At 44.4% G+C, this 24,602-nt stretch overlaps 1 protein-coding gene across 2 annotated transcripts in view; it reads left to right on the forward strand.

Moving 5' to 3' along the window:
* LOC126183235 (MAM and LDL-receptor class A domain-containing protein 1-like) overlaps positions 1-24,602 on the forward strand; it is a 433,083-nt gene that overhangs the window by 201,426 nt on the left and 207,055 nt on the right. For both annotated transcript variants that reach the window (XM_049925025.1, XM_049925024.1), the window contains exon 7: positions 24,282-24,458. In XM_049925025.1, the coding sequence (XP_049780982.1) occupies positions 24,282-24,458 (177 nt within the window). The remainder of the gene's footprint in view (positions 1-24,281; positions 24,459-24,602) is intronic.

A 24,602-nucleotide genomic window follows, 5' to 3' on the forward strand; every position in this document is an offset into this window, starting at 1 on the left:
GAAAGGCTCAAGTGTTTTCGATAGCCCTCGCGCTACGGATCATTTTTATACCCAACAGAAGGATCGTCTTAGTGTCACTGTCCTACAGTACTAGGTAAAAGTATGAACATTACACGCTTCCTCCTGCTTAGACAAATGAAGCAAATCGGTTGGTTCTATTTGCATTTGATGTGAACTACGGAGGGGATGTGATCTACGGTGGGCTTGATGGGACTTATGGAGGCACGTTTAGTTCATGACCGGTTTCTCGGAAAACCCCACAAAAAGGTTTTTCACTACATTTTCGCTGTCACCAGCGGACCAAAACCCAGCCCGCTCGAACAACCTTGAAAATTTTCTTGAGATCTTCATCCGTTTCCAAGACGCAGAGGTTCCAAGTTACCCTACTTCTACACGTAACATCTGGTATGATGCGAAATCTAAATAATAAATAACTGCAGCAAATTCCTCAAATTTAAAGGTATATTTTCTAGACCTTTATCTAGAAGAACAATTCCCCGTTTTCAGAAATCTTTATCCGTTATCGAGAAACACCCCAAAAACTTGTTTTTTGGGTACCAAACCCCAGCCGCGGATTCCGAGACGGCTATGCACACCAAACAGCTGTAATTTTTACGATGTGTTTCTAAGATCTCGATCTCGAACAGCCGTGAAAATGTTCTTCATACCTTTATCGGTTTCCGAGATACAGAGGTTCAAAGTTACACTACTTGTAAAATAGACTCGTAAAATCTGGCGTGAAGCAAAAACATAGGTTATAAAGTGACGTAGCACGGAGAAACGTGCTGTAAAGTGTCTCCGTTATCATCTGCGAACCCCATGTTGTAGTACTGAAGCACATGCAAATTTTTTTTTATACTTAAAATCCGGTATGAGGTGTAAACTTAATTTTGCGTTATTTCAGTTTCACGTAAATAAACTATCAAAATTATACTGACCAATACATGTCTTTTGATTTGAATTACATGCGCTGGCTCAGAAGGAAAAAGAAGGGAACCAGCAGAAAAATGCTCCAATCGGAGCACAAAAATGCGAATATCTTCTTGTTTATTTAAAAGACCCTGACTGAAAAGCGGAGTACCATCTGCCTCATTCTGCCTTCCTCAACACCTTTTAAATTTTTTCTAAAAGTTTTGACATGCGAACATATTCACGCTTTTTTATGCGGAGAGAGAAGAAGACAGTGGCAGTGGCAAAAAGACGGAAAGGTAATACGTACTTACGTACTGGAAGTTAGTAGAGAGTGGTTGTGTTATGGGAGGAGCAAAGGAGACATGGCAGTGCGAATTAAAGAGAGGGACAAGTGACAGTGGGATGTAGTTCAAAATGACAAACAGTGCTAAAGAGTGAAAGAGACAGAGCCTGGGCGGGGAGGGGAGGAGGGGGGGAGGGGGGAGGAATAAAGAGAAAGAGGGAGTGGAAGTGGGTGAGAGGCAGTGATAATGAGAGTCAGAGTATACGATAATGACAAAGAGGAAGAGAGATAGTGACAGTGTGAAGAGACAGCAGTAGTAGGGAGGAGGGAATGAGACATTGCCAGTAAGAAAGAGCAAGATGGAGATAGTGAAAGTGAGAGGAGACTGTAGTAGTAGGACAGAACGAAGGCAGCCGCGCGGGATTAGCCGAGCGGTCTAATGCGCTGCAGTCATGTACTGTGCGGCTGGTCACGGCGGAGGTTCTAGTCCTTCCTCGGGCATGGCTGTGTGTGTTTGCCCTTAGGATAATTTAGGTTAAGTAGTGTGTAAGCTTAGGGACTAATGACCTTAGCAGTTAAGTCCCATAAGATTTCACACACATTTGAACAGAACGAAGGCAACTGTAGTCGTGACACAGGAGACAATGACAGAGAGCCACGAAGAGATATTGATAACGACTTGGTCTGAACGATTGAGTGAGAAAGGGAAACTAGGAATGGGTGAACAGGTGGGTGTTAGTTACAGTAAGGGGAGCTTGGGGAGCTTGTGGGAGTTTGAGGTTAGTTGCATGCAAAAAAGTACGAATATGTTCACATGCCAAAATTTTTGGGAAACGTTTTAAAGGTGCTGACGAAGATGTAAGGAGGCAGCTGGTACCACACTTTTCAGTCAGTCTTCTAAAATAAACAGGAATATACTCGCAATACTTGTGCTCCGATAGGAGCATTTTCCGCTGGTTTCTAAAGAGCGAGGTGCCGCAGTGGTCAGCACACTGGACACGCGTTCGGGAGGACGGCGGTTCAGCTCCCTGTCCGACCATCCAAATTTAGGTTTGCCACGGTTTCCATAAATCGTCGCCGGCCTCTGTGGTCGAGCGGTTCTAGGCGCTTGAGTCCGGAACCACGCGCCTGCTATGGTCGCAGCCGGCCGGAGTTGCCGAGCGGTTCTTGGCGCTTCAGTCTGGAACCGAGCGACCGCTACGATCGCAGGTTCGAACCCTGCCTCGGGCATGGATGAGTGTGATGTCCATAGGTTAGTTAGGTTTAAGTAGTTCTAAGTTCTAGGGGACTGATGAACTCAAATGTTAAGTCCCATAGTGCTCATAGCCATTTGAACCATTTTTTGCTACGGTCGCAGATTCGAATCCTCCCTCGGGCATGGATGTGTGTGATGTCCTTAGGTTAGTTAGGTTTACATAGTTCTAAGCCTATGGGACTGATGACCTCAGATGTTAAGTCCCATTGTGCTTGGAGCCATTTGAACCTAAATTGCCTAAGGAGTAAATTGGCACGGTTCGTCTGTAAGGAACACGGCCGATGTCCTTCCTTATCCTTCCATATTTCGAGCTTGTGCTCCGTCTCTAATGACCTCATTTTCGATGCAAAGTTAATCACTAATCCCCATTACTGTTTACTTTTTATTTCTCCTCCATGAACTTTACTTCCACTTTACATATTTATTCTTGGTTTCTTTTAGTGCTCGCTCAACTTACAGATGAACTAACGTCGCGGATAGGCCACAACGCTGTCTTGATCACTTCTCAACTACGGCTTCCCTTTCATGTCCTTCGGCTCCACAGCAGTCTGGTTTCCGTATAGGTTGCAGACAACCTTTCGCTCGCTGTACTTTACCCCTACTATCTTCAGAATTCGAAGAGTGAATATCAGCCAACGTTGTCAAAAGCTTACTCTACATCTACAAATGCTATAAACGGAGATTTGCCTTTCTTCAACTAGCCTTATAAGATAAATCGTGAGGTCAGTATTGCTTCGAGTGTTACCGCACTTCACTAGATTTCAAACTGGCCTTCCACGAGGACGCGTTTTACCAATTTATTGGGAACCGTGAGTTCTATAGATGAAACAAGTTGACGCTGTTAAACAAAAAACAACTGCTGAAAGGGTTATTGTACCCTCCTCTGTGTCATGCAGTTTATTGTGCGTGTCGACTACGTCACCTAAGTACTAAGTTACTGTAGTAAGAGCTACAATATTCAGATTTTTCTTACTGTTGTTCCGCCCCTGACTCCACCTCACGACTCCAAGTGCCCTACCTACAACCGAAATCCCGGGAATGACACGGAGCATATTTCGTCGTATCGTTTTAGTGTGTGTATGCTTCTTTCTAAGGGTGAATACCGCATAACTCCCTGCATTACACTCACAATCACAAGTGTGTTTTTATGAGTAAACTCCGTAAAGGCTCCAGGATGACAGAACGAGTAATTCAAATTTCGGTCACAGTAACCCTTTGTGCTCTCAAGTGTACCGTATATACAATAGAAGACTGCCAGAATATAGCAAGTGTTGTAATGCAACTGTTAAAAGATGTAGGTACAGAGAGGTTCGGAGTGATAGGAAAGCGCTATGCACGACGTTACTTATATGAGGAGCGGTCATAGACGCCGTCGAAACAGAAATCGATACGTGCCCCAGTACGCAGCGACCTGCCCGCTGCAAGGAGTCCAGGCCACTGGGGAGAAGCCAAGGAGAATAAATTCGCGTCCTCGTCATCAACGCCAGACTCCTTTCACTCTTCGAGATCGACTATAGAGTTTCTAAACAAGTATCCTGTAACTATACAATGTACTTATATGCCAGCGAACACAAAAAAATATTGCTGAAACAATAGGTTTCACAATCTCGGTATAAAGATACTTTCTCCAGCTTATGGATGCAGGAATAACATTCACACTCGCGCTTCGCGGTCTACGGCACCACCAAATATCTTATTATATCGCTTCCGAGAATCACATCGCCTATAAGACTTATCAAACTTCAGCTAGTAAAAATTGAACAAGGAATTAAAGACACGCTTCCTGCACAGGTGTGTTGAGTTGGGGAATCACAATAGTTAATCCCCTAAACAAAAAGAAAAACTTGTTTGGTTAATAAGGACATGCAGAAATTTATCTGTTCGTCAGTCATTATTGCTATGTCGGAAAAACTAGGAAGATAATGACTGCCAACGAGAAACGAGTCCTAAAGGCGCCCTAACTGCTGTAGAATCCATATTTTTAAGCGAAACAGCAAGGACAGCAGAAGTTAAAACACTGTCTTGAAATAAATTAATCGCTTTGGCGGATTCATCTAACAGAATGTCACCAAATTGTAGGTACCTAAAACTTTTAGAGAGAGAGACAGACAGACAGAGAGAGAGAGAGAGAGAGAGAGAGAGAGAGAAGCTCAGATAACGATGTGGAGACGTCCATCGTATTCTAGGTCTTCTGAAGAAGACGCAGGTGATGTCTTTTCTGAAATGATGCCGCTCACGAGTGCATAGCTCCCTGGATTCTAGAATTCAGACAATGCAGCTGTTAACTATTCGATACGAATTTTACTACACATCTGGTAAGAATAAGGACAAAGAAAGAGTGTAGCTATACACATATCCTGCCCACCAATTTCTTTGAAATTTGGAGTACAGAGAAGTAGATCTCATTCCATGTAGCCCTGGAAGCATCATACTAGATCCTGATTACAGCTGTGAAACAAGCAGTCACCTGGTACACCAATTAATCGGGATTAATCGTGGAGATATAGGCGAACGGTGATAACAATGCTAAGGGGCGACATTTCACTCTATAACTAAGATCCATTGTGCATTGGATTTACATGTTCTTAATAGACAAATTCGGAGGAAAAGAATGCTTCTGATCTACATCAACATACAGCTGGTCGCCTGATGGCGTGTGTATGTGCGGCAGACGGGGGGAGGGTGGGGGGGCTGTTGCCACCGCCAGGAACAAATGGTACGCTGGAGTTGGCTGAGCATCTTCATGATGCTTTTCTTTGAATCTTCTCTATTTCCTCTAGCACCTTATCTGGTACAGATCCCAGATTGCTTGGTTGGTTGGTTGGTTGGGGAGTCGGGGATAAGGGACCAGCCAACAAGGTCATGAGTTCCTCAATCCACGGGTGGTGCATCTAGAAGTAGAGATTTCCACTGAGAATGTTTTGTGATCTAGTCGGGAGGTTCATACAGAAAAGTGAGAATGCTAAAAACATATTGGACATCTGTTGTACAGTCAGTAATAAAAGGAAGATGACGGAAATATAGAAGTCAGCAGGTGGACGTCTACGGGACTCAGCACGGACAGAAAATATCCTACCCACAGCTGTCCCACTCCTAATCTATTGCAATCAAGAGCGCCCAATACTGAACAGAGTGAAACATTTAGAATAGAAAATTTGGTGCTCCAGAAAGGAGGTAAACAGAATCTAAAAGCAATTAAAACACAGCAAAAGATGGCTAAACAGTAGAACGTAGGGTCAAGGAGCCCCCAGACCTAGCGAACAGTGCGAGACACCTCTTTCCCAACCACCCTGCTCCTGATCTGGATGTAGACTATAACCTTATAACTGAGACTAAAAGCCATTTTCACCAGGAAAGCTGAGAACAAGTCAGCCATCCGCGAATCTTCCGCCAACATCAAAGGCAATGAGTCTGGAAGATCATATTTAGCACAGAGGACCAAAAGAGGGAGTATTCCCCCAAGACGATAGCTACTGTCTGCAAGTTTCCACAACCACAATGTTAGGGTAGCTAGTTACGAAAAATAAAACTGTAGGTTAACCTGATATGACCGATGTGGAGACGACATAGGACTGTGGATCCCTTTTGGAAGAAGCGGAAGGAAGAGCACCATGCTGTAGTAGTCTCCTTGAGTGTGTGGGGTTTGTTAGATCGGGCAGTGGCTCACCAGATGTCGTTCCATTTCAGAGTGAACAGCGATCTTATGTGAACCCGCAAATCCGCATCTGGGATTGGCAAAACGAAGGGTGAGCGAGTATGTGCTCCTCTAGTCTAACGGTCAGCCAGCTAATTCCCAGGGATATGCAAATGACTTGGGACCCATAGGAAGACAGCAGAGCAGGTAGCACGACGAAGGTCAGAGAGTCGGTCATGAATAGCAGACCAATGGCTGTCAAGAATAACATTGGTCAAAAACATGGAGACTGGTCGTTGAGTGAGTACATATTAAAACATGATCAAGGCAGGCCCATTTAATAAAGTGGAAGGCTCTGCTAATGGCTGTCAGTTCCGCTGTAAACACACTAAATGTCCCCATTAGCGAATGGCGTTCCATACTTGCAGTAGATGTAACATCATATCCCATCAACTACCCAGCTTTATAGCTGTTGGCCTAAAAGATGGCAGCACACTGGAACTCTTAAAGAACTGGATGTGACAGATGCCAAAAGGTCAGACGTTTAACAGAGACTTTAGGATCTTAGAAGAGATCTGTCCTAATCTATGACCTAGGCGTCATCCAAGGGTGAGTACCTGAGAAAGAAATATGGAGTACAGTCCAAGGATGTGAAATGGAGATCTTGGAAGAGGGAAGCGAGGCAAATTCCAACTGATAATTGTACCTGAGGGTAGGGTATGTGGGATGATCAGGGAATTGTCAAATGGTGACTGCATGGAAGAACAAGAGCTGATACTGTCGAATCTGAAGAGGGAAGACCGCCCCCTCCCCCTCACTTCGACGAGACTAATCTGAAACGCGCCACTGGTCAGACACACGCCACTATGATGGAATGGGTCTAACAGTTTCAAAGCTAAAGGAACTGCCGAACCATAAACCAGGCAACCAGAGTCTAGTCAGGACGAAAACAGAGTCCGGTAAATACGGATAAGAGTTGTACAGTCTGCACCCCAAGATGTGTAGGCAAGGAAGCAGAGAGTGTTTAACTTCTGCATGCAGCTAGTCTTCAGATGGCGAATACATGGCAGCTATCTCAACTTTTTACTAAAAAGGAGGCCCAAGAAACGGTGCTGGGTATGTAAGTAAAGTTCTGGTTCAGGATGGATCATGGTACGATGGCAGAAATGTATGACCTACGTTTTCGTTGGAGAGAAGTGGAAACCGTGGTAAACTGCCCATGCAGAGGTCTGCGTGATGGTACCTTGGAGCTGGCGTTCAGTAGAGGCTACCGAGTGGGAGCTGTACCAAATGTTAAAATCGTCGATATGCGATGCAGGGGTGACCAGCAGCTCATCGCAGGTGACTAGTCCATTGATGGCAGTGAGCACGAGAGTGACACTCAACACAGAGCTGTGTGGGATGCCGTTCTCTTGGATCCATGGGGAGCCGAGTGAAGTGCCGACTCTAACCCAGAACAACCGGTCGGATTTTCTGACGAATAAAGATCGGTATGGGACTCAAAAGCACCTGTCGCGGAGGGTAAGTAAAACGTGATGTCGCCAAATTGTGTCATATACCTTATGCAGGTCAAAAACGACTGCGATAAGGTGTTCGGATTTAGAAAATGCCCTTCAGAATGCAGATTCCAACCTAAGCAGACGGTTAGTTGTGAATTGTCCCTCCCAGAAATCAGACTGATAGATGGAAAAAAAGGCTCCAAGATTAGAGAACCTGGCATAATTTGCAGGCAACCATCCTTACAAGCAACTTACATAGTACACTGGTCAGGCTAATCGGCCAATGACTGTCTGTACATTGGTTTCTTGAGTGGCTTAAGGACTGAGACAACTACGTTATCTCTCCATCTACATCTACATGGTTTCTCTGCAATTCACACTTGAGTGCCTGGCAGAGGGTTCATCGAACCATTTTCGTAGTACTTCTCTACCATTCCACTCTCGAATGGCGCATGGGAAAAAGAAACACCTAAATCTTTCCTTTTGAGCTCTGATTTCTCTTATTTTATTATGATGATCATTTCTCCCTACGGAGGTGGGTGTCAAAATATTTACGCATTCGGAAGAGAAAGATGGTGATTGAAATTTCGTAAATAGATCTCGCCGCAAAGAAAACCACCCTTGTTTCAGTGACTGCCACCCCAACTCGCGTATCATATCAGTGACACTCTCACCCCTATTGCGCGATAACACGAAACGAGCTGCCCTTCTTTGCACTTCTTCGATGTCCTCCGTCAATCCTACCTGGTAAGGATCCCACACTGCACAGCAATATTCCAGCAGAGGGCAGACAAGTGTAATGTAGGCTGTCTCTTTAGTGGGTTTGTCGCATCTTCTAAGTGTTCTGCCAACAAAGTGCAGTCTTTGTTTCGCCTTCCCCAAAATATTATCTATGTGGTCTTTCCAATTTAAGTTGCTCGTAATTTTAATTCCTGGGTATTTAGTCTAATTGACAACCCTTAGATTTGTGCGATTTATCGTATACCGAAAATTCATTGGAGTTCTTTTAGTACCCATTTGGATGATCTCGCACTTTTCTTTGTTTAGTGCCAAATGCCATTTTTCGCACCATACAGAAATTCTCTCTAGATCATTTTGTAATTGGAATTTATCGTCTGATGATTTTACTGGACGGTAAATTACAGCGTCATCTGCAAACAATCTAAGGGGGCTGCTCAGATTATCACCTAGACCATTTATGTAAATCAGGAAGAAAAGAGGGCCTATGACACTATCTTGCGGAGCGCCAGATATCACTTCTGTTCTATTCGATGATTTACCGTCTATCACTACGAAATGTGACCTCTCTGAAAGGAAATCGCGGATCCAGTCACACATCTGACACGATACTCCATATGCACGCAATTTGATTAATAGTCGCTTGTGAGGAACTGGATGAAAAGCCTTCTGGAAATCTAGGAATATGGAAACGATCTGAGGTCCCTTGTCGACAGCACTCATTACTTCATGGATATTTTCTGAGTCCGTGTTAGTTATGTATCAATAAGTCATTTTCTTCAAGGTGATTCATAATGTTCGAGTACAGTGTATGCTCCAAAATCCTACTGTAAATTGAGGTCAGTGATATTGGTCTGTAATTCAATGGGATACTCCTATTTCCTTTCTTGAATATTGGTGTGAGCTGTGCTACTTTCCAGTCTTTAGGAACAGACCTTTCGTCAAGTGAGCGCTTGTATATGATTGCTAAGAAAGGCGCTATTGCGTCTACCTACTCTGAAATGAACCTGATTGGTATACCATTTGGACCGGAAGACTTTCCTTTCTTAAGTGATTTGTTTCGCAACATCTAAGATATCTACTTTTATGTCACTCATGCTAACAGCTGTTCTGGTTTCGAATTCTGGAATATTTACTTCGTCTTATTTCGTGAAGGAATTACGGAAAACTGTATTTAGTAACTCCGCTTTAGGGGCACCATCATCGGTAACATATCCATCGCTATCGCGCAGTGACGGTATTGACTGTTTTTTGCCACTGGTGTACTTTAAATATGACCAGACTCTCTTTGGGTTTTCTACCATATTTTTAGACAACGTTTCATTGTGGAAACTATTAAAATCATCTCGCATTGACGTCTGCACTAAATATCGAGCTTCCGTGAAACTTAAACAGTCTTGGGGATTTTGCGTTCTTCTGAATTTGGCATGCTCTTTTCGTTGCTTCCGCAACAGTGTTCTGACGTGTTTTGTGTACCATGGTGGATCAGTCCCGTCTCTTATTAACTTATGCAGTGTGGATCTGTCTGTTGCTGTCGATACTGTATCTTAGAATTTAAGCTTTATCTGGTCTACACTTACATGATTAGCTTGGAAGGAATGGAGACGCTCTCTTATGAAGGCTTTAAGCGAATTTTTATCTGCTATTTTAAATACATATATTTTACGTTTATTTTTAGTGGTTTTGGTTGATATGATATTGAGCCTCGCTACAATGACCTTGTGTTCACTAATCCTTGTATCCGCCATTGCAAAAGGAAGGAATCTTGGAACATGATACGGTTGAAGACACTGAGTAGATGTTGCCATTGGCGAACATTCAGGTGTTGGATCATACGATTGGGAATAGGATCAGGGCCTTGGGCTGTGTTATGAGACGAAGAAAGAGCCTGAATTAGGTCTCAGTCAATGAAGGCTTCATCATAGTATTCAGCTTGGGGAGGTGTGATACGTATGGGAACGTCTTCAATTTGTTGCTTCTGCAGTATAAAGGTACCCGGAGAGGAAGAGGACATCGATGTTCTCGCACAGTGGGTCGCAAGATGTTCTGCAAGAACCACCGAACTGGTACAGAGACCACCATCTATGACAAGACACATGACAGATGTTGATCGTTGTTGGCTCATAAGACCATGGAGCTTGACTCACACCTGAGATGAAGAGGGATACAACTCCAGGGAGGAGACGTAGTGCTCCTAGTATTCCTTCTTAATGTGTTGATTATGTAGTGGGCCCTGACATCAAGTGGTTGAAAAGTGATAAGGCTGGTCTGCGGAGGAAGTCGTTTGAATCGTAGCAGGCCTTGTGGGCGATATTACATAGCTGTTGAAATGTCTTTGGTACTCCATAGCACTGGCCATGGGGATCTGTAGAAAGGGGAACAACAGTTTCAGTTGATGGATGATCGCGTCTGAGACGCCTTGCACGGCCTCATCAAAATAATCCGACAGAGAGGCGGCGAATGCAATTGCAGAGGCATACAAAGGCCAGAAGGCTCTGTGAAGTACCCAACATGTTAGCTGGTCTGTCTGGAGGTGTCAAGGAAACGCCAGGGTGATCAAAAAATAGTCACTGTCAACAAGGTCGTCGTGTAGTGACCTATGTAGTGGTGCCACAAGCTTAGAGGAAATGTTTGTTTGATCGATAGCTGAAAAATTGCCATGGACAGCACTGAAGTGGGTAGGAGAACCATCACTGAGGAGGCACAGATCACGGTCTGTGAGAAGCTGGTCAATTAGAAGGCTCCTCCAAGATGAAGTGGTACTCCTCCACAGCATTAAATTACCCAAGCAGGAGAAAAGGGTGCAAAGTCGTTGAATTAATATGGTCAATTCAACATAAGTCAGTACCCTCTCTGGTGGTAGGTAAATGTCGCAAATGGTAATTGCTGAGGTCATTTGCACTCGGACCACTATTGCCTCCAAAGAGGTACAAAGTGGAACCCATTCATTGACAACATCTGTACAAACTAAAGTACAGACCTCTCCAGATGGCCTCTAAGGACCAGCATGGCTCCAACAGAATGCGCAATGACCTTGGAATGTTGAAGAATGATCATCAGTGAAATGCATTTTTAGGAGAGTGCAGCCAACAGCAGAAGAGAAGATAAGATGTTGAGTTCAGGCAGGTGACTGTAGCACCCACTGCAATCCCACAGAATGATCACATAACTGGCGGCCAGGTTAGTCAGTGGGATTGATCACACTGTGGGATCATTGCCTATCACCAGTAGGGATTGAGCCACATCCACTAACATCAGCTCACAATCCGACTGCTTGGGGGGACCTGGACCCTCCAGGGAGCCTTCTCCTGATTATTCTTCTTCCTCTTCTTTCCCTTCTTAACCTTTGGTGGGAAAGATTGGTTCAAGGGGCTATCCGCAGGAAACACAGGGGCATATGAAGAATGGACAGCCCTGGGACACACAGGCCATGGGTCTTTCAGCCATTGTTTGGCAGCTCGCCTCCTGTCCCCTGTCAGGGAGAGGTATCCTGAGAGGAAGCCCTGTCACTGCTGGACGCTGAAAAAGAAGAAGAAGAAGAAGAAGAAATCTCTGGCCAGATGCTGGAAGTGCTTCCAAAAGAACATGGGGAAGGAGGGTGGTGGGAGATCTGGTTTGGGGAAGGTAGAGGTAGGAAGGGTGACGCGACAGTCGTGATTTTAGCGTAATTGATCGAGATGTCCACAAGATGCAGGCATTCATATTTCCTTTGTGCCTCATTATATGATAGGCTTGTTCTCCTGCAACTTCTATTCTTTCTCGAAAACTGGGCATACTGGCAAATGTGGAGGGGATACTGAGTAAAGTTGTCACATAAAGGCGACGTTCACAAGTATTACTTACGTGGCCTGATCGTCCACAGTTGCTGCATTTTGGTTCTGCCGTGCAGTGGGATGACATATGCCCAAAGCACGAACATCTGAATCACCTTGTAGACGGTGTGACATATAGTTCTCATCACACCTGTATCGCATGACCTTAATCTTCTCCAGGAGAACATTCCTCTCAAAGGCACCTGTATCCACACAATAATCATTGGGCCCTTTTTGTACACGTCTGAGAAAATGTATGCCTCGCTGGTGGAGGTTAGTCTAGGGCTCCTAATCTGTTTGGAGCGTAACATCTATGTGGAAAATGATTCCTTAGAGCTTGTTCAAAGTTTTTATGCTAGAATGGTCATAGGTATATCACTTAGACATACACATGCCTGATGAGATATCGATTGGGCAGCTGAGGAAGGCTTACTTAACAACGAACCATTTTACAGAATCAACTTCCCCTAATTTTTCTTCAATGCTTTCTTCAAATAATAATCGTTTCTTTGCAGTAAAAGTATGCCAGTCAATCCGGGTACATTCCAAGTACTGGGTGCAGTATTCGTTCCCAAATATCTGGCTTCTCCCTCTTCCCACAGCCTAGCCAGGGAAAGAAACGTCACGGAATCGTATCGCTTTGCATTGTAATAATCTTTTCTATCTGAAGGAATTGCTGGGGCCCTGCCTCCGCCAGCGGAAGGAAGTTTAATTCACTTCATATGCGAATCTTCTGCCATGGTACCTCCCACTAAGAATGGAGGTTTTCCCTGCAGGCGACACCCAGCCACAGCAATAGTAACCTGGCCAGTAAACTGTTGCCTGGAGTACCCGTACCTCAACCATGATGGGCATATACTCCTCGGCTTGCTTGGGGAGTTTCCATTTCAGGCATGAACAGTGTGATTCCTGCATGGTCAGGGGCGGCCACTATGCAGGCACTTGACGATGTGATTTTGAGCATAGCACCTGCATGATCTGCATCCCGGCAAAATTTGGAAAAGGAGTAGTAAGTCACATCCAGCAAGGGGACCATATTGTTAAGAATGAGAAGTTGTAGAATACCAGAAGGGATGAAAGCCAGTGTTCAAAATTACAAACTAGACCCAAGCACAATCGCCACCAAGAAGACCGTCCAATGGACACGCAGAGAGGAAAAAAGAATAGTAGAAGGACAGCCTTGCAACACAGAAAGCGAAGTAGCACTGCAAGGGCTGGGGCCCCTTGGTGGCCAAGCACGTACTCACAGAAGGGATGTGATCCCCTTGGGGGTTCAAGGATTAAAAGTTACCTTGCAGAACTGAAGTTACAACGCTCACGAATTTGATTCGCAATTTAACCAGAGAAAAACCCCTGACAAATTTTCCTGAGTTCATGAATCTATGGAACATTCTGTCTCAATTTTTTTTTTGTCAGTGCAATGCTCATTAAAAGACTTGCATGACAAACTCGAAAATATAGTTAATTTACGACAAATTCAGACAATAACCACTACTGGTGAGGAATGACAGTATCTGGACACACAATTTTACGTCAAAGCAGTGCTGTTCTGCCCCATCCTATGGGACGAATTATCCTATCATAAAAAAAATACATCGTAATACTGTCAGAGACACACTAGGGATGTATGTTCTTGCACGAAGTAACCGTAAGTCTTGTCGTTAATTTGTAGCTCCCTGAAAAAATCTGCCGTTATTGATACCATATCGACCAAAAGTTATGATCTGGTGGAAAAATATCGATTTAATAATTCAAGTTGCACTAATGGCACATCACACATCTGTTTTGACCCCATGCGGTAGCTCTTAATATCGTCAGAACTCCAAAGTCTATTGTGTTGCAGGTTCAAATGCATCGATAAATGCAGTCATGTTGCATAAGAAAAAAGAGCATTTCCAAATACACATCTCCATAATGTCCGGACTGCAGTAGGCGAACACAGTACTGATGACGACCAACAGTACTGAATTGCTCGATTTTTGCATTTCCGTTGCGTTGGAAGGTTTCAGTATCACTCTGTGGACAGGTCTGTAACCAGATGCTACTTATATATTGGTCTGAAGGACTTCTTTACATGTTTTCTCCCAACTTGTCTGTCTTGTTCTCGGTTAAAACCGAGACGCCACTTGCCATTCAATCTGAGCAAAGGCCCAGCATGACATGAGGCGATCACAGCTTGCCTAGGGAGGTATCAGATCCCGCGCGTCCACCGCTCGTGGTCTCGCGGTAGCGTTCTCGCTTCCCGAGCACGGGGTCCCGGGTTCGATTCCCGGCGGGGTCAGGGATTTTCACCTGCCTCGAGATGACTGGGTGTTTGTGTTGTCCTCATCATTTCATCATCATCCAGGAAAGTGGCGAAATTGGACTGAGCAAAGATTGGATAATTGTACGGGCGCTGATAACCACGCAGTTGAGCGCCCCACAAACCAAACATCATCATCATCATCTCATCAGATCCCGCGCAACGCCGGAGACAATACTTGCGTTGTACATTAAACATCGGGTATATGGAATGTGTAATAGTGCTATGTATCTAATTCCTGAAGGGTTGTACATTAAGCATCTGGTATATGGGATCTGCAGTAGAAATATATATCTAATTCCTGAAGCACTTCAGTGCACCGTTAAATGGTTAAGGTTGTTCTCTGTTTGCCTCAGAAAAACTTCGACAGAAAAGAGAGTAATAACTCTTCATGACGCACTGAGTGTTCATTTTTCATTTAAATATGACACGCTCCACTTTATTTATATTTAGACCTGACTACTTGATAACCAGAAGTAAATATGTAACATGCTGTTCTAACATGTTTATTACATACTGACCAGTGAACCGTAATAAAACTGGTACAAGCTATACGTACACTATGTGATCAAAAGTATCGAGACACTCCTATGTTATGCGGAATTGACCACTAGATGTCAGGGGAGGCGGACCTTCCAGTACAAAAGGAGGACGGGAGTATTCTGCCATCAGCAGAATAACAGTAACGAAAGAATGTGTTGGTCAGGAGAGCATAGTCACTTCGAACGTGGACTAGTAACTGGATGTCATCTGAATAGAAAATTCATCAGGAACATTTCAACCCTTCTAAGACTGCCCAAGCCGACTGTTGGTGATGTGCCTGTGGGGTTGTGACTGTGAAGTGATAAAGCGAAGGAACAACAACAGTAAACAAAGACTGATCAGCCACCATCTACTGATGGACAGGGGCCGTCTAGCATTACGGAGGGTTGTTTTAATAACTCTCACGAAATCGGTGGAAGGAATTACAGGTGAGTTCCAAAGTGCTACCAGTAGTCCAGCTAGCACAATGACTGTTCATAAGGAGATAAAAACAATGGGATGCCATGGCAGAGCACCTCCTCATCTGCCATACTTCCTTAGTCATTGCGAGACGACACTTGCGGTGGTGTAAAGAGCGATTTCTTTGGACAGTGGGCGACTGGAAACGAGTGATTTGGAGTCATGAATCCCGATACACCCTGCGGAAATCCGATGAAACGATCTGAGAACGTTAACTGTCACCATGTGTTATGTCAACAGTGAAATACCGCAGTTCGTTCCGCGAAGCGGAAGGGATAACATCAGCGCGCTAATACGGAATAAACACTCCCTACTCGGGTAATGCTCATTTAGTATAAATAGCGATAATTCGTACCGGTATTTTTTATGCTTCTACAGGCTCTGCCACATCGTTAAAACTTGGGCTACGCTGCGATCACCACCACGGGCGGTAGCGATTGCAGTCCCCTGCTACGCAAACGCACCAAATCAGCCACATAGTGTCGCAGTGGATACTTGTGCACATCATGTATCAATCAGTGAAGTGATCAGGGATGCAATAATGACGCCCCACAACAGACACACACCAACCTGTTCCATCTGTCGATGTACCTACAAGAGACCTGCAGCCCACGCTGACTGCTCAGAGAAGGGAGAACAAGACGACCAACGGGACAAAATGGAGAAAGTGTTACGTGTAGACGCCACTCAAGATGGAACCATCAGCCACCAACATTTAAGTTGCACTGCTAACTTTACTCAACTACTGAGACGGACTTTTCATCTTTTTCTGTGAAAGTAGAGACGGAAACACAGGCAGTCACCAACCTATGGCGCTACGCAAACTTACTAGATGGGGATGTGAGTTATTATTCAAGTACATAATCAGTATTACGAAAAATGGTTCAAATGGATCTGAGCACTATGGGACTTAACAGCTATGGTCATCAGTCCCCTAGAACTTAGAACTACTTAAACCTAACTAACCTAAGGACATCACACAACACCCAGTCATCACGAGGCAGAGAAAATCCCTGACCCCGGGAATCGAACCTGGGAACCCGGGCGCGGGAAGCGAGAACGCTACCGCACGACCACGAGCTGCGGACAATCAGTATTACGTCAGTCTGCCTCCTTAGTTTGGAATTTTGTGGTAAGGTATTATGGGACCAAACTGCTAAGGTCATCCGTCCCTAAGTTTACACACTACTTAATCTAACGTACTCTAAGGACAACACACACGTCCACGCCCGAGGGAGGACTCGAATCTCCGATGAGGGAAGCCGCGCGGACCGTGACAAGGCGCCTTAGATCGCTCGGCTAACCCGCGCGGCCCTCCTTAGTTGAATGGAGCCGGCGCGGTAACTCTGTGTGTTCGGTCAGAGGGTTAGCTGCCCTCTGTAATAAAAAAACTGAATTATTGGATCAACGACGAACTGAAACGGGTGTCTTGCGACGTCCGCCCCGAGCAGATACAACGAACGAAAACGAACAGAATGAGATAAAAATTTAAAAAATTGGTCAGCGAGTCTAACTACCATGCAGTGAGCCTGAGTTCGATTCCCAGTCAGGTCGAAAATTTTTCTCTGCTCGGGGACTGGGTGTTGTGGTGTCCTCATTATCATTTCATCATCATCGACACGCAAGTCGCCCATTGTGGCGTTAAATTAAAAGACTTGCAACACGGCGGCCGAACTTCCCCCAGGTGGAAACTCCAATGCCATACCGTCATTTCATTTCCTTTCAATATTTCGGCGGCACGGAAAAACGACGTGGAAACTGAGACTATGTTAGGGTTAACTGCCAATGCTTGGTTCAACATTATTTTCTAGATAGAATAAGTTTGGAGGCTTATAGTCCGAAGATCTTCACTTTAGAACAAGCCGTCAGCATGTTGCTGCGAAGTTATTGCGATCAGGTGACATAGTAAAACAAAAAAAAACCTGAATCTTCACAATGTAACAAAGCCGTCAGTAGTTTGTGTTGTGAAATTTAGAATACAGTGGCTCCCACATTTTGTTTATATTCATGAGGTTCACTGTCCAGTGGACGTGTATGTACCATTCGTCTTACAATGTCATAATTGTTCGCGATTTGGACATGGCAGCAAACAGTGCAGAAGTAACCCAAGACGTGCGTACTAAAATGGTTCAAATGCCTCTGAGCACTATGGGACTTAACATCTGAGGTCAGCAGTCCCCTAGAACTTAGAACTACTTGAACCTAACTAACCTAAGGACATCACACACATCCATGCCCGAGGCAGGATTCGAACCTGCGACCGTAGCGGTCGCGCGGATCCAGACTGAAGCGTCTAGAACCGCTCGGCCACCACCGGCCGGCACGTGCGTACTGCGCAGGCCCACACAGAAGTGATGCCTGCGGGAGGGCCAATCAACCAACCTGTATTCATTATACTGGTGGTCACAGTGCCCTATATATAACCTGTCCATTGTATCTAAAACACAAGGAAATTATCAAAATTATGTCTTTCAATAATATTAGCTGTGAGGTCCCGCGCACTCGTCACTTATAGGGTCCATAAAGGATGCTGCGTTCTCGGAATGCTATACAACGATTCAATCAAAATCACACTAATAGTTTTTATTAAAAATAAGAAGAATGACAATACTTAACTTGTATTAACAACAAGTGATCGCAAGCGATGAGTGACATGCAAATAAGTGTCCTTTGCTATATACAATGTTCGTACAAGGTTGTCACACAGTTTGTGGATCTCTAATAACTGCTATCGTAGCGTTCTCTGGTAGGCCTGTCCATATACTGAGCGAATACTGAGCCGATGCTGAGCGTCCAATGCTGGCAGGAGCGGCGCTCATATTCTCCTCTTGTAGATGCCGCTCCTGTCGTGGTGCGGTCCTAATCAGCGCACCAATGGCCGACGTCGTTTCACCGCCTTCTCTTCTCTTGCGTCCTTCATCTTCGTTCCGGCGCTTGTGGTTACGCCAGAACATTACCTTCCGAGAAGCAGCAGCTGTGTTTAAAAACAGGTCTTATGAGAATACAGTTACTTCTTCCCCAAACATTTCGAGACAGGATACAGATATACCATCCCTTCCGACTCAACAGCCGCTCAATGCAAATATCAGTACCGCCACCTACGATCTGCAACAACCAACCCATGCCATAACGACAATACTGAAGACGTCATGAACGGTGGTGCTCCTTCCGACTCCACAGCGGCTCAATGTGAATACCAGCACCGTCACCTGCGGTCTGCAGCAACCAACCCATTCCCTGACGACACTGCCGCAGACGTGGCTTCAGTGGATTCACCGCCGATACCACCGGCCCTTCCTTTAACACAGCATGCCCAACTACACCACCTGAAATTCGTAAATTGTGTACAACATAGAGGACCCCATCAAAGAGCGGTCCTCCGAGACCAACTGTACCTACCAGAACTCTGACTTCCTATTGTTCCAGTGGGTTCCAAGCATTACCCACCACAGTTTCGCAGACTCAACCAACAGAGTGATGTTGGGGACTAACTCTTTAACGTCATTTTAAGTATAATTATGGCTGTGATGAATGATATAGCGTACCAACAGGCTATTAATGGGCTCAGTACAGTACTACAAACAGATTCGACCCGGAAGTCAATCCAGAACATGTTGAACCCGCTCGTTGTACCCAAAAATTACTATAAAACCATCCAATTGAATGCAAAATCACTCAGGGCAAATAAAGACAGCCTTCGATATTTTCTGCTTAAAACGGAAAGACCCGACCGCACTCTGAGACTAATCTGTCATTAGAGAAGATAGGAATGATAGCTACGGCAGTGTAGCGTTGTTGGTAAAACAACATATCTACTTTTCCGTTGTCAAAACTGGCACCACATTGTGAATGGTAGATATCCGCCTGCTTCATCTGAATTTGATCTCAGCGTACAAAGCACCTAACATCAAACTTTCCAAACAGCAGCTAACAACAATACCTGACTCCATCGGGAAACCTCTTCTGCTACTAGGTGACTTTAACGGCCACCGTATACTATGTTGCTGCAGAACTACCAACGCAGTGGGAAAAATTCGTAGTGGATCTATTAGATTCGTAAACTCTTTTAGAATTAAATGATAGCTCACCAACACGAACAGTCCGACCAAATGAAATACCATCGGCTATAGACTTGAGCATAGCATCCCTTGCACTGTCTACCGGAACAACATGCGAAGTGATACCGGGTACTTTAAGTTCGGATCGCTTGCCAATTCAAATTATAATAAATGATCAAAATAGGGGGACTGTCAAACTCGTAATCAGCCGAAAATGGAACACAAACAAAGTCAACTGGAACCTATACGAAACACTACTGGAAGAAAAACTGAAATAGATCATTGAAACTGGCGATCCAGAAAGAGACTATGGTGTCCTGTTATCGCCTATCAATGAAGCAGCGGAAGTCTTGATACCTCAAAAAGGACTTGAGCGGACTCCTGACAGGCCATCACCCTGTTGGTGGATTCAGAATGTGACACAGTCCTCGAGGAACGCAGGGAGGCATTATAAAATACAAAAATCTCTCTAATGACACGAACTTTATTGCTCTCAAAAAGGCACAAGCGTAAGCCAAGAAAATTTGCAACTGCAAGAAAAGAAAGTCGTCGAAAAATTCCTGCACTGCGATCTACAAAGAAACACAATTAACAAGGGTCTGGAATGTCATAAGAGGCATTAAAAAACGCTCTGACAAAGGGTATACACTCAACTCCACCATCCGACGAACTGTTAGAATCGTTGTAGTGTGTAATAGCCCCACCTGACGTAACGGACAAGGAAGACGAGGCGAAAAATGAAGAGAAGAACAGTATAACTACACAGCTCTTTTCGCTGGTAAAACTCCAGGTTGCGCTCTCCCAAGGCTAGGGTACTGCACCTGGTGCGGATTGTCTTGATTATCCAGTGCTGCCGCGCGGGATTAGCCGAGCGGTCTCGGGCGCTGCAGTCATGGACTGTGCGGCTGGTCCCAGCGGAGGTTCGAGTCCTCCTTCGGGCATGGGTGTGTGTGTTTGTCCTTAGGATAATTTAGGTTAAGTAGTGTGTAAGCTTAGGGACTGATGACCTTAGCAGTTAAGTCCCATAAGATTTCACACACATTTGAACATTTTTGAACCCAGTGCTCTGACAGACCCCACACAAAGGTAAACCGATACTGCTCAATATTTATAATAGCGTATGGACTCAAAAGACTCAAATCAACTAGCTGAAAACATGTCGTGCCGTCCCCATCCACAAATCTGGAAATAGATGTGATAAACCCGAGCCGTGTCGGCCTATTACCTTACAACCGTGTTAGATGAAGGTAATTGAAAGGATTATTAAGCAGCGCTTAGATTGGTGACGTGAAAACAAAAAAATATTATTGAAAAACCAACTTGGGTTTCGCAAAGAAAAAGGGACAACTGAAATACTTTTACGTTTAGATACTGATATACAGCTAAATTTCTCTCTGATTACTTATATGATAGTTACGTTCATACACTCGACGAAAGCACACGACAACGTCATCTTGACAGTCTTAGAGAAAAAACTGGAGAAACTTCAGATTCCATAGCCACACGTCCGTAATATCTTAAGCTTCCTGAGCAATAGGAAGCCAATATTGTGCAATACGGAACTACACTAGGACCTAGAGAAACTATCAGAGGACTCCCAGAGGCCTTTGGCTCCCTTATTATTCAATCTCTGTACTGCAGACCTTCATGACATCTTTGGCAGTGACATCCAAACATTATAATAGCAGACGACGTATGCACCAGTTTCGAAGACTGTACTCTTTAGTCCCGCCTACTGAATATGACACTGCTCTCATGCGTCTGCGTGAGTGGTGTACAGAAAATGGCCTCGAAATATGTGATAGTAAGTCTACTCTAATTATCTTTACTCGCCACAGCATTCCACTTCCCCAAACAATGCAAATGGAACAACATAATTTTCCAGTTGCGAAAACAACACAACACCTTGGGATGATTACCGACAATAAACTAAGATGGGCTCATAATATCCGACATATCATTACTATATGTGAAAACGTATGCAGTCTTATCAGAGCTACGACTGGAGTATGGTTGGACTCTGATCGGCGGACAGCGAAACTTTGTACCGGTCTCTACTAAGTACAAAAAATGGTTCAAATGGCTCTGAGAACTATGGGACTTAACATCTGAGGTCATCAGTCCCCTAGAACTTAGAACTACTTAAACCTAACTAACCTACGGACATCACACACATCCATGCCCGAGGCAGGATTCGAACCTGCGACCGTAGCAGTCGCGCGATTCCGGACTGCAGCGCCTGGAACCGCTCGGCCACCGCGGCCGGCCTACTAAGTACACGCTTTGACTATGGACAGATGTGCTACGAAGCAGCGTCAGGCACCACGCCTCAAAGGCACAACACTATGAAGTACAAAGCCTTACGTATAGTTACTGGGCCGTTCATGTTAACACCGACCAACGTATTACTGCTTGAAGCGAATGAACCACCGTTAAAGCTATGACGAATATTTTTTTGCAAGAAATTTCTTCTGCAGCCCTTTCTTGACGAATATGGGCCCCTTTTCGAAAATATCCAGGAATTAACATACTACTGTGTGAGCGGACGATATTGGATGAATAAGTGGTGGTGATAAGTTCCTATGGGATCAAACTGCTGAGGTCATCGGTCCCCAGGCTTACACCATACTTAATCTAACTTGAACGAACTTACTCTAAGGACAACACACACACCCATGCCCGAGGGAGGACTCTCGAGCCTCCGAGGGGGAGAGCCACGCGAACCTTGTCAATGCGCCAAGACCCGGCGGCCACCCCGCGCAACTCATGAATGAGCAACTTTACCCATCGTGACTGAATATATGCAGATGCAGGCATTAACGCACAAGGTGTGGGAAAGTCCTCTTATACCGCTTTAAAACAGGCCATACGAAACGTCGACTCTGCAGATCGATGCCAGAACTATTTTAACATTTCAAAACCAGGACCCAACAATAGCACAGCAATGGAATTCCTGTCTCACTATCAAGATGCGCGGGTGGTTCATACTGGCACAGATTTGTCCAGCTCTAGTGACGGAGCTGGTAGTACCTATTGGGTATCCCGGAGCAAATGATAAAGCCTCTGCAAGCTGGATACACACTCCACTATTTTGACAACCGAGCTGATTGCCGTTTTGGAAGCCCTGCTATTCACATCGACGACCACAGCAGACAGAATAATCATAATCTCTGACAATATGTCAGCTGTACAACTGATTATAAATCATCATAATAGTTGTACCAACCCCATAGTTGCAGCAATTGTCGACGTTGTGTTTCGGATGCAGCGGAACTATCACAACATCGTGATGGTATAGATGAAACGCCACTCTGGGATAACTGCAAATTTACAAGCAGATGTCCCAGCAAAGTAAGCATCTTTACATAGAGCTATTAAATATGATCACCTTACTCTCACAGATATGATACCCATGCTCAGAAAGCAGTTGTTATCGGACTAAGAAGAGGAATGGTCGAGGATATCTAAAATCAAAGACAGTCTCTACTTAACTAATTCATCCATCGATTGAAAGAGTACCATGGTTTAATAAGACACAAACATAGAAGGGCTTCACGACGGTTATAACTGAAATTTAATCACTGAAGTTCAACACACACCACTATCTGCTCGAGCTAAGCGCCACCCCTCTTTGTGTTTGCGGAGAGGAAGACGATCCAAACCATATGTTCCTGCAATGTACTCGGAACGCGTACCACATCAACGCGTTTACAAGTAATCTTCGGGCGGTTGGCCATCAGTTCCCAACAAGCCTCCAAATCTTGTTAGCATCCAACGTATAAAATATTGTACGAGTTCGTTAACAGTGCCAATATCCAGATATAGCTCCGTGCGCTTCTAATCTATTGCTCTTGGTAAGTAGAGTGCCAGGAGAAGACCATAGCACAGTTAACTGACAGTATCGCCAGGTGCCACTCAGAAGGATGTGAACGCTCAGCGTATAAAACTATGTCACTATTTTCCTCCTATGTGAAAGTGTCTGAATACTGGTGTACCTCTATGTATGGCTATAATACCCAGATCTGGTTATTATACACTGTTCTCATCTGCTGCCTAAACTTGCACAAATATTCAATTATCTATTCGTACTTTTTGAAACAATTTTTACACGACATACAAAAAATTATTGTTAATTTAGGTATACGGATTGAATTGGGAGCATTGCAAGTGCCTAACAATGGAGTTTTATCATTTTTCATTGTGCTACCAGTACAGCTTTTCATAGCATACTACCTCTGTGTATCCTGTGTTACATTTTCGTCTTGTTTACTCGTTTCGGAAGACCGCAGCGTCCAACATCATTATCTTCTGTGGTTTCAGCTCTTGAGAAAGAATGGGCTGCCATTCCTCCAAAGACATTCAAACACCTCATTGAAAGCGTTTCCAGCAGAGTTCAAGTCGTCATGGTTGACTCACCCCTTATTAATGTTCAGTAGCAGCTGTCCGGATACTTGTGATCAGATAGTGTACTTCAATGTATTATTAATGGTTAACGTTTGTCTTTGTTTTCTAATCAAAAAGTCCAGCAGAAAAGACAGCAGTAACGATTCATGATGCGCTGGTTATTAGATTTTCCATTTCACTTCGAAACACAACAGTTAACTTGTATTTAGACGTGACTACTTAATATCCAGATGTAATAATGTAGCTTGCTGTTTTAACATGTTTCTTACAGATTGACTAATGAACCATTTCAAAATGAGCTCGAGCTAAATGTATCTCAGGTGTATTTCACAAGAAATTCGTTCAAAGTTATGTTACTAAAAAAAAACGTGTAATTTTGCAGGTTGTATTCGAGGCGCTAGCAAGGGAGCCGACAGACACGTACCGCCATTTCCGGGGCTACGTCGCTCTCGACAACGTCGCTCTGAAGCCAGGCACGGAATGCAGAGGGCACTGCTCATTCGAAGCAGGGTTCTGTGGCTGGACAAACGATGAGGAAGATGACTTTGACTGGACGCTGGTAACTATAGTAATCCACTACTTTCAAGCGTTTGCTACTTCGAATGTATGTTCTCATTTCATGTTTCGGAACTTCTGACCTGAAGGTTCTACTTAATGTTTTTCCTTGTGCCTCCACATTTTTTCCTTATAGTATTTCTATCTG

The sequence above is a fragment of the Schistocerca cancellata genome, chromosome 4, assembly GCF_023864275.1.
Source record: "Schistocerca cancellata isolate TAMUIC-IGC-003103 chromosome 4, iqSchCanc2.1, whole genome shotgun sequence".
NCBI classification, from domain to species: domain Eukaryota; kingdom Metazoa; phylum Arthropoda; class Insecta; order Orthoptera; family Acrididae; genus Schistocerca; species Schistocerca cancellata.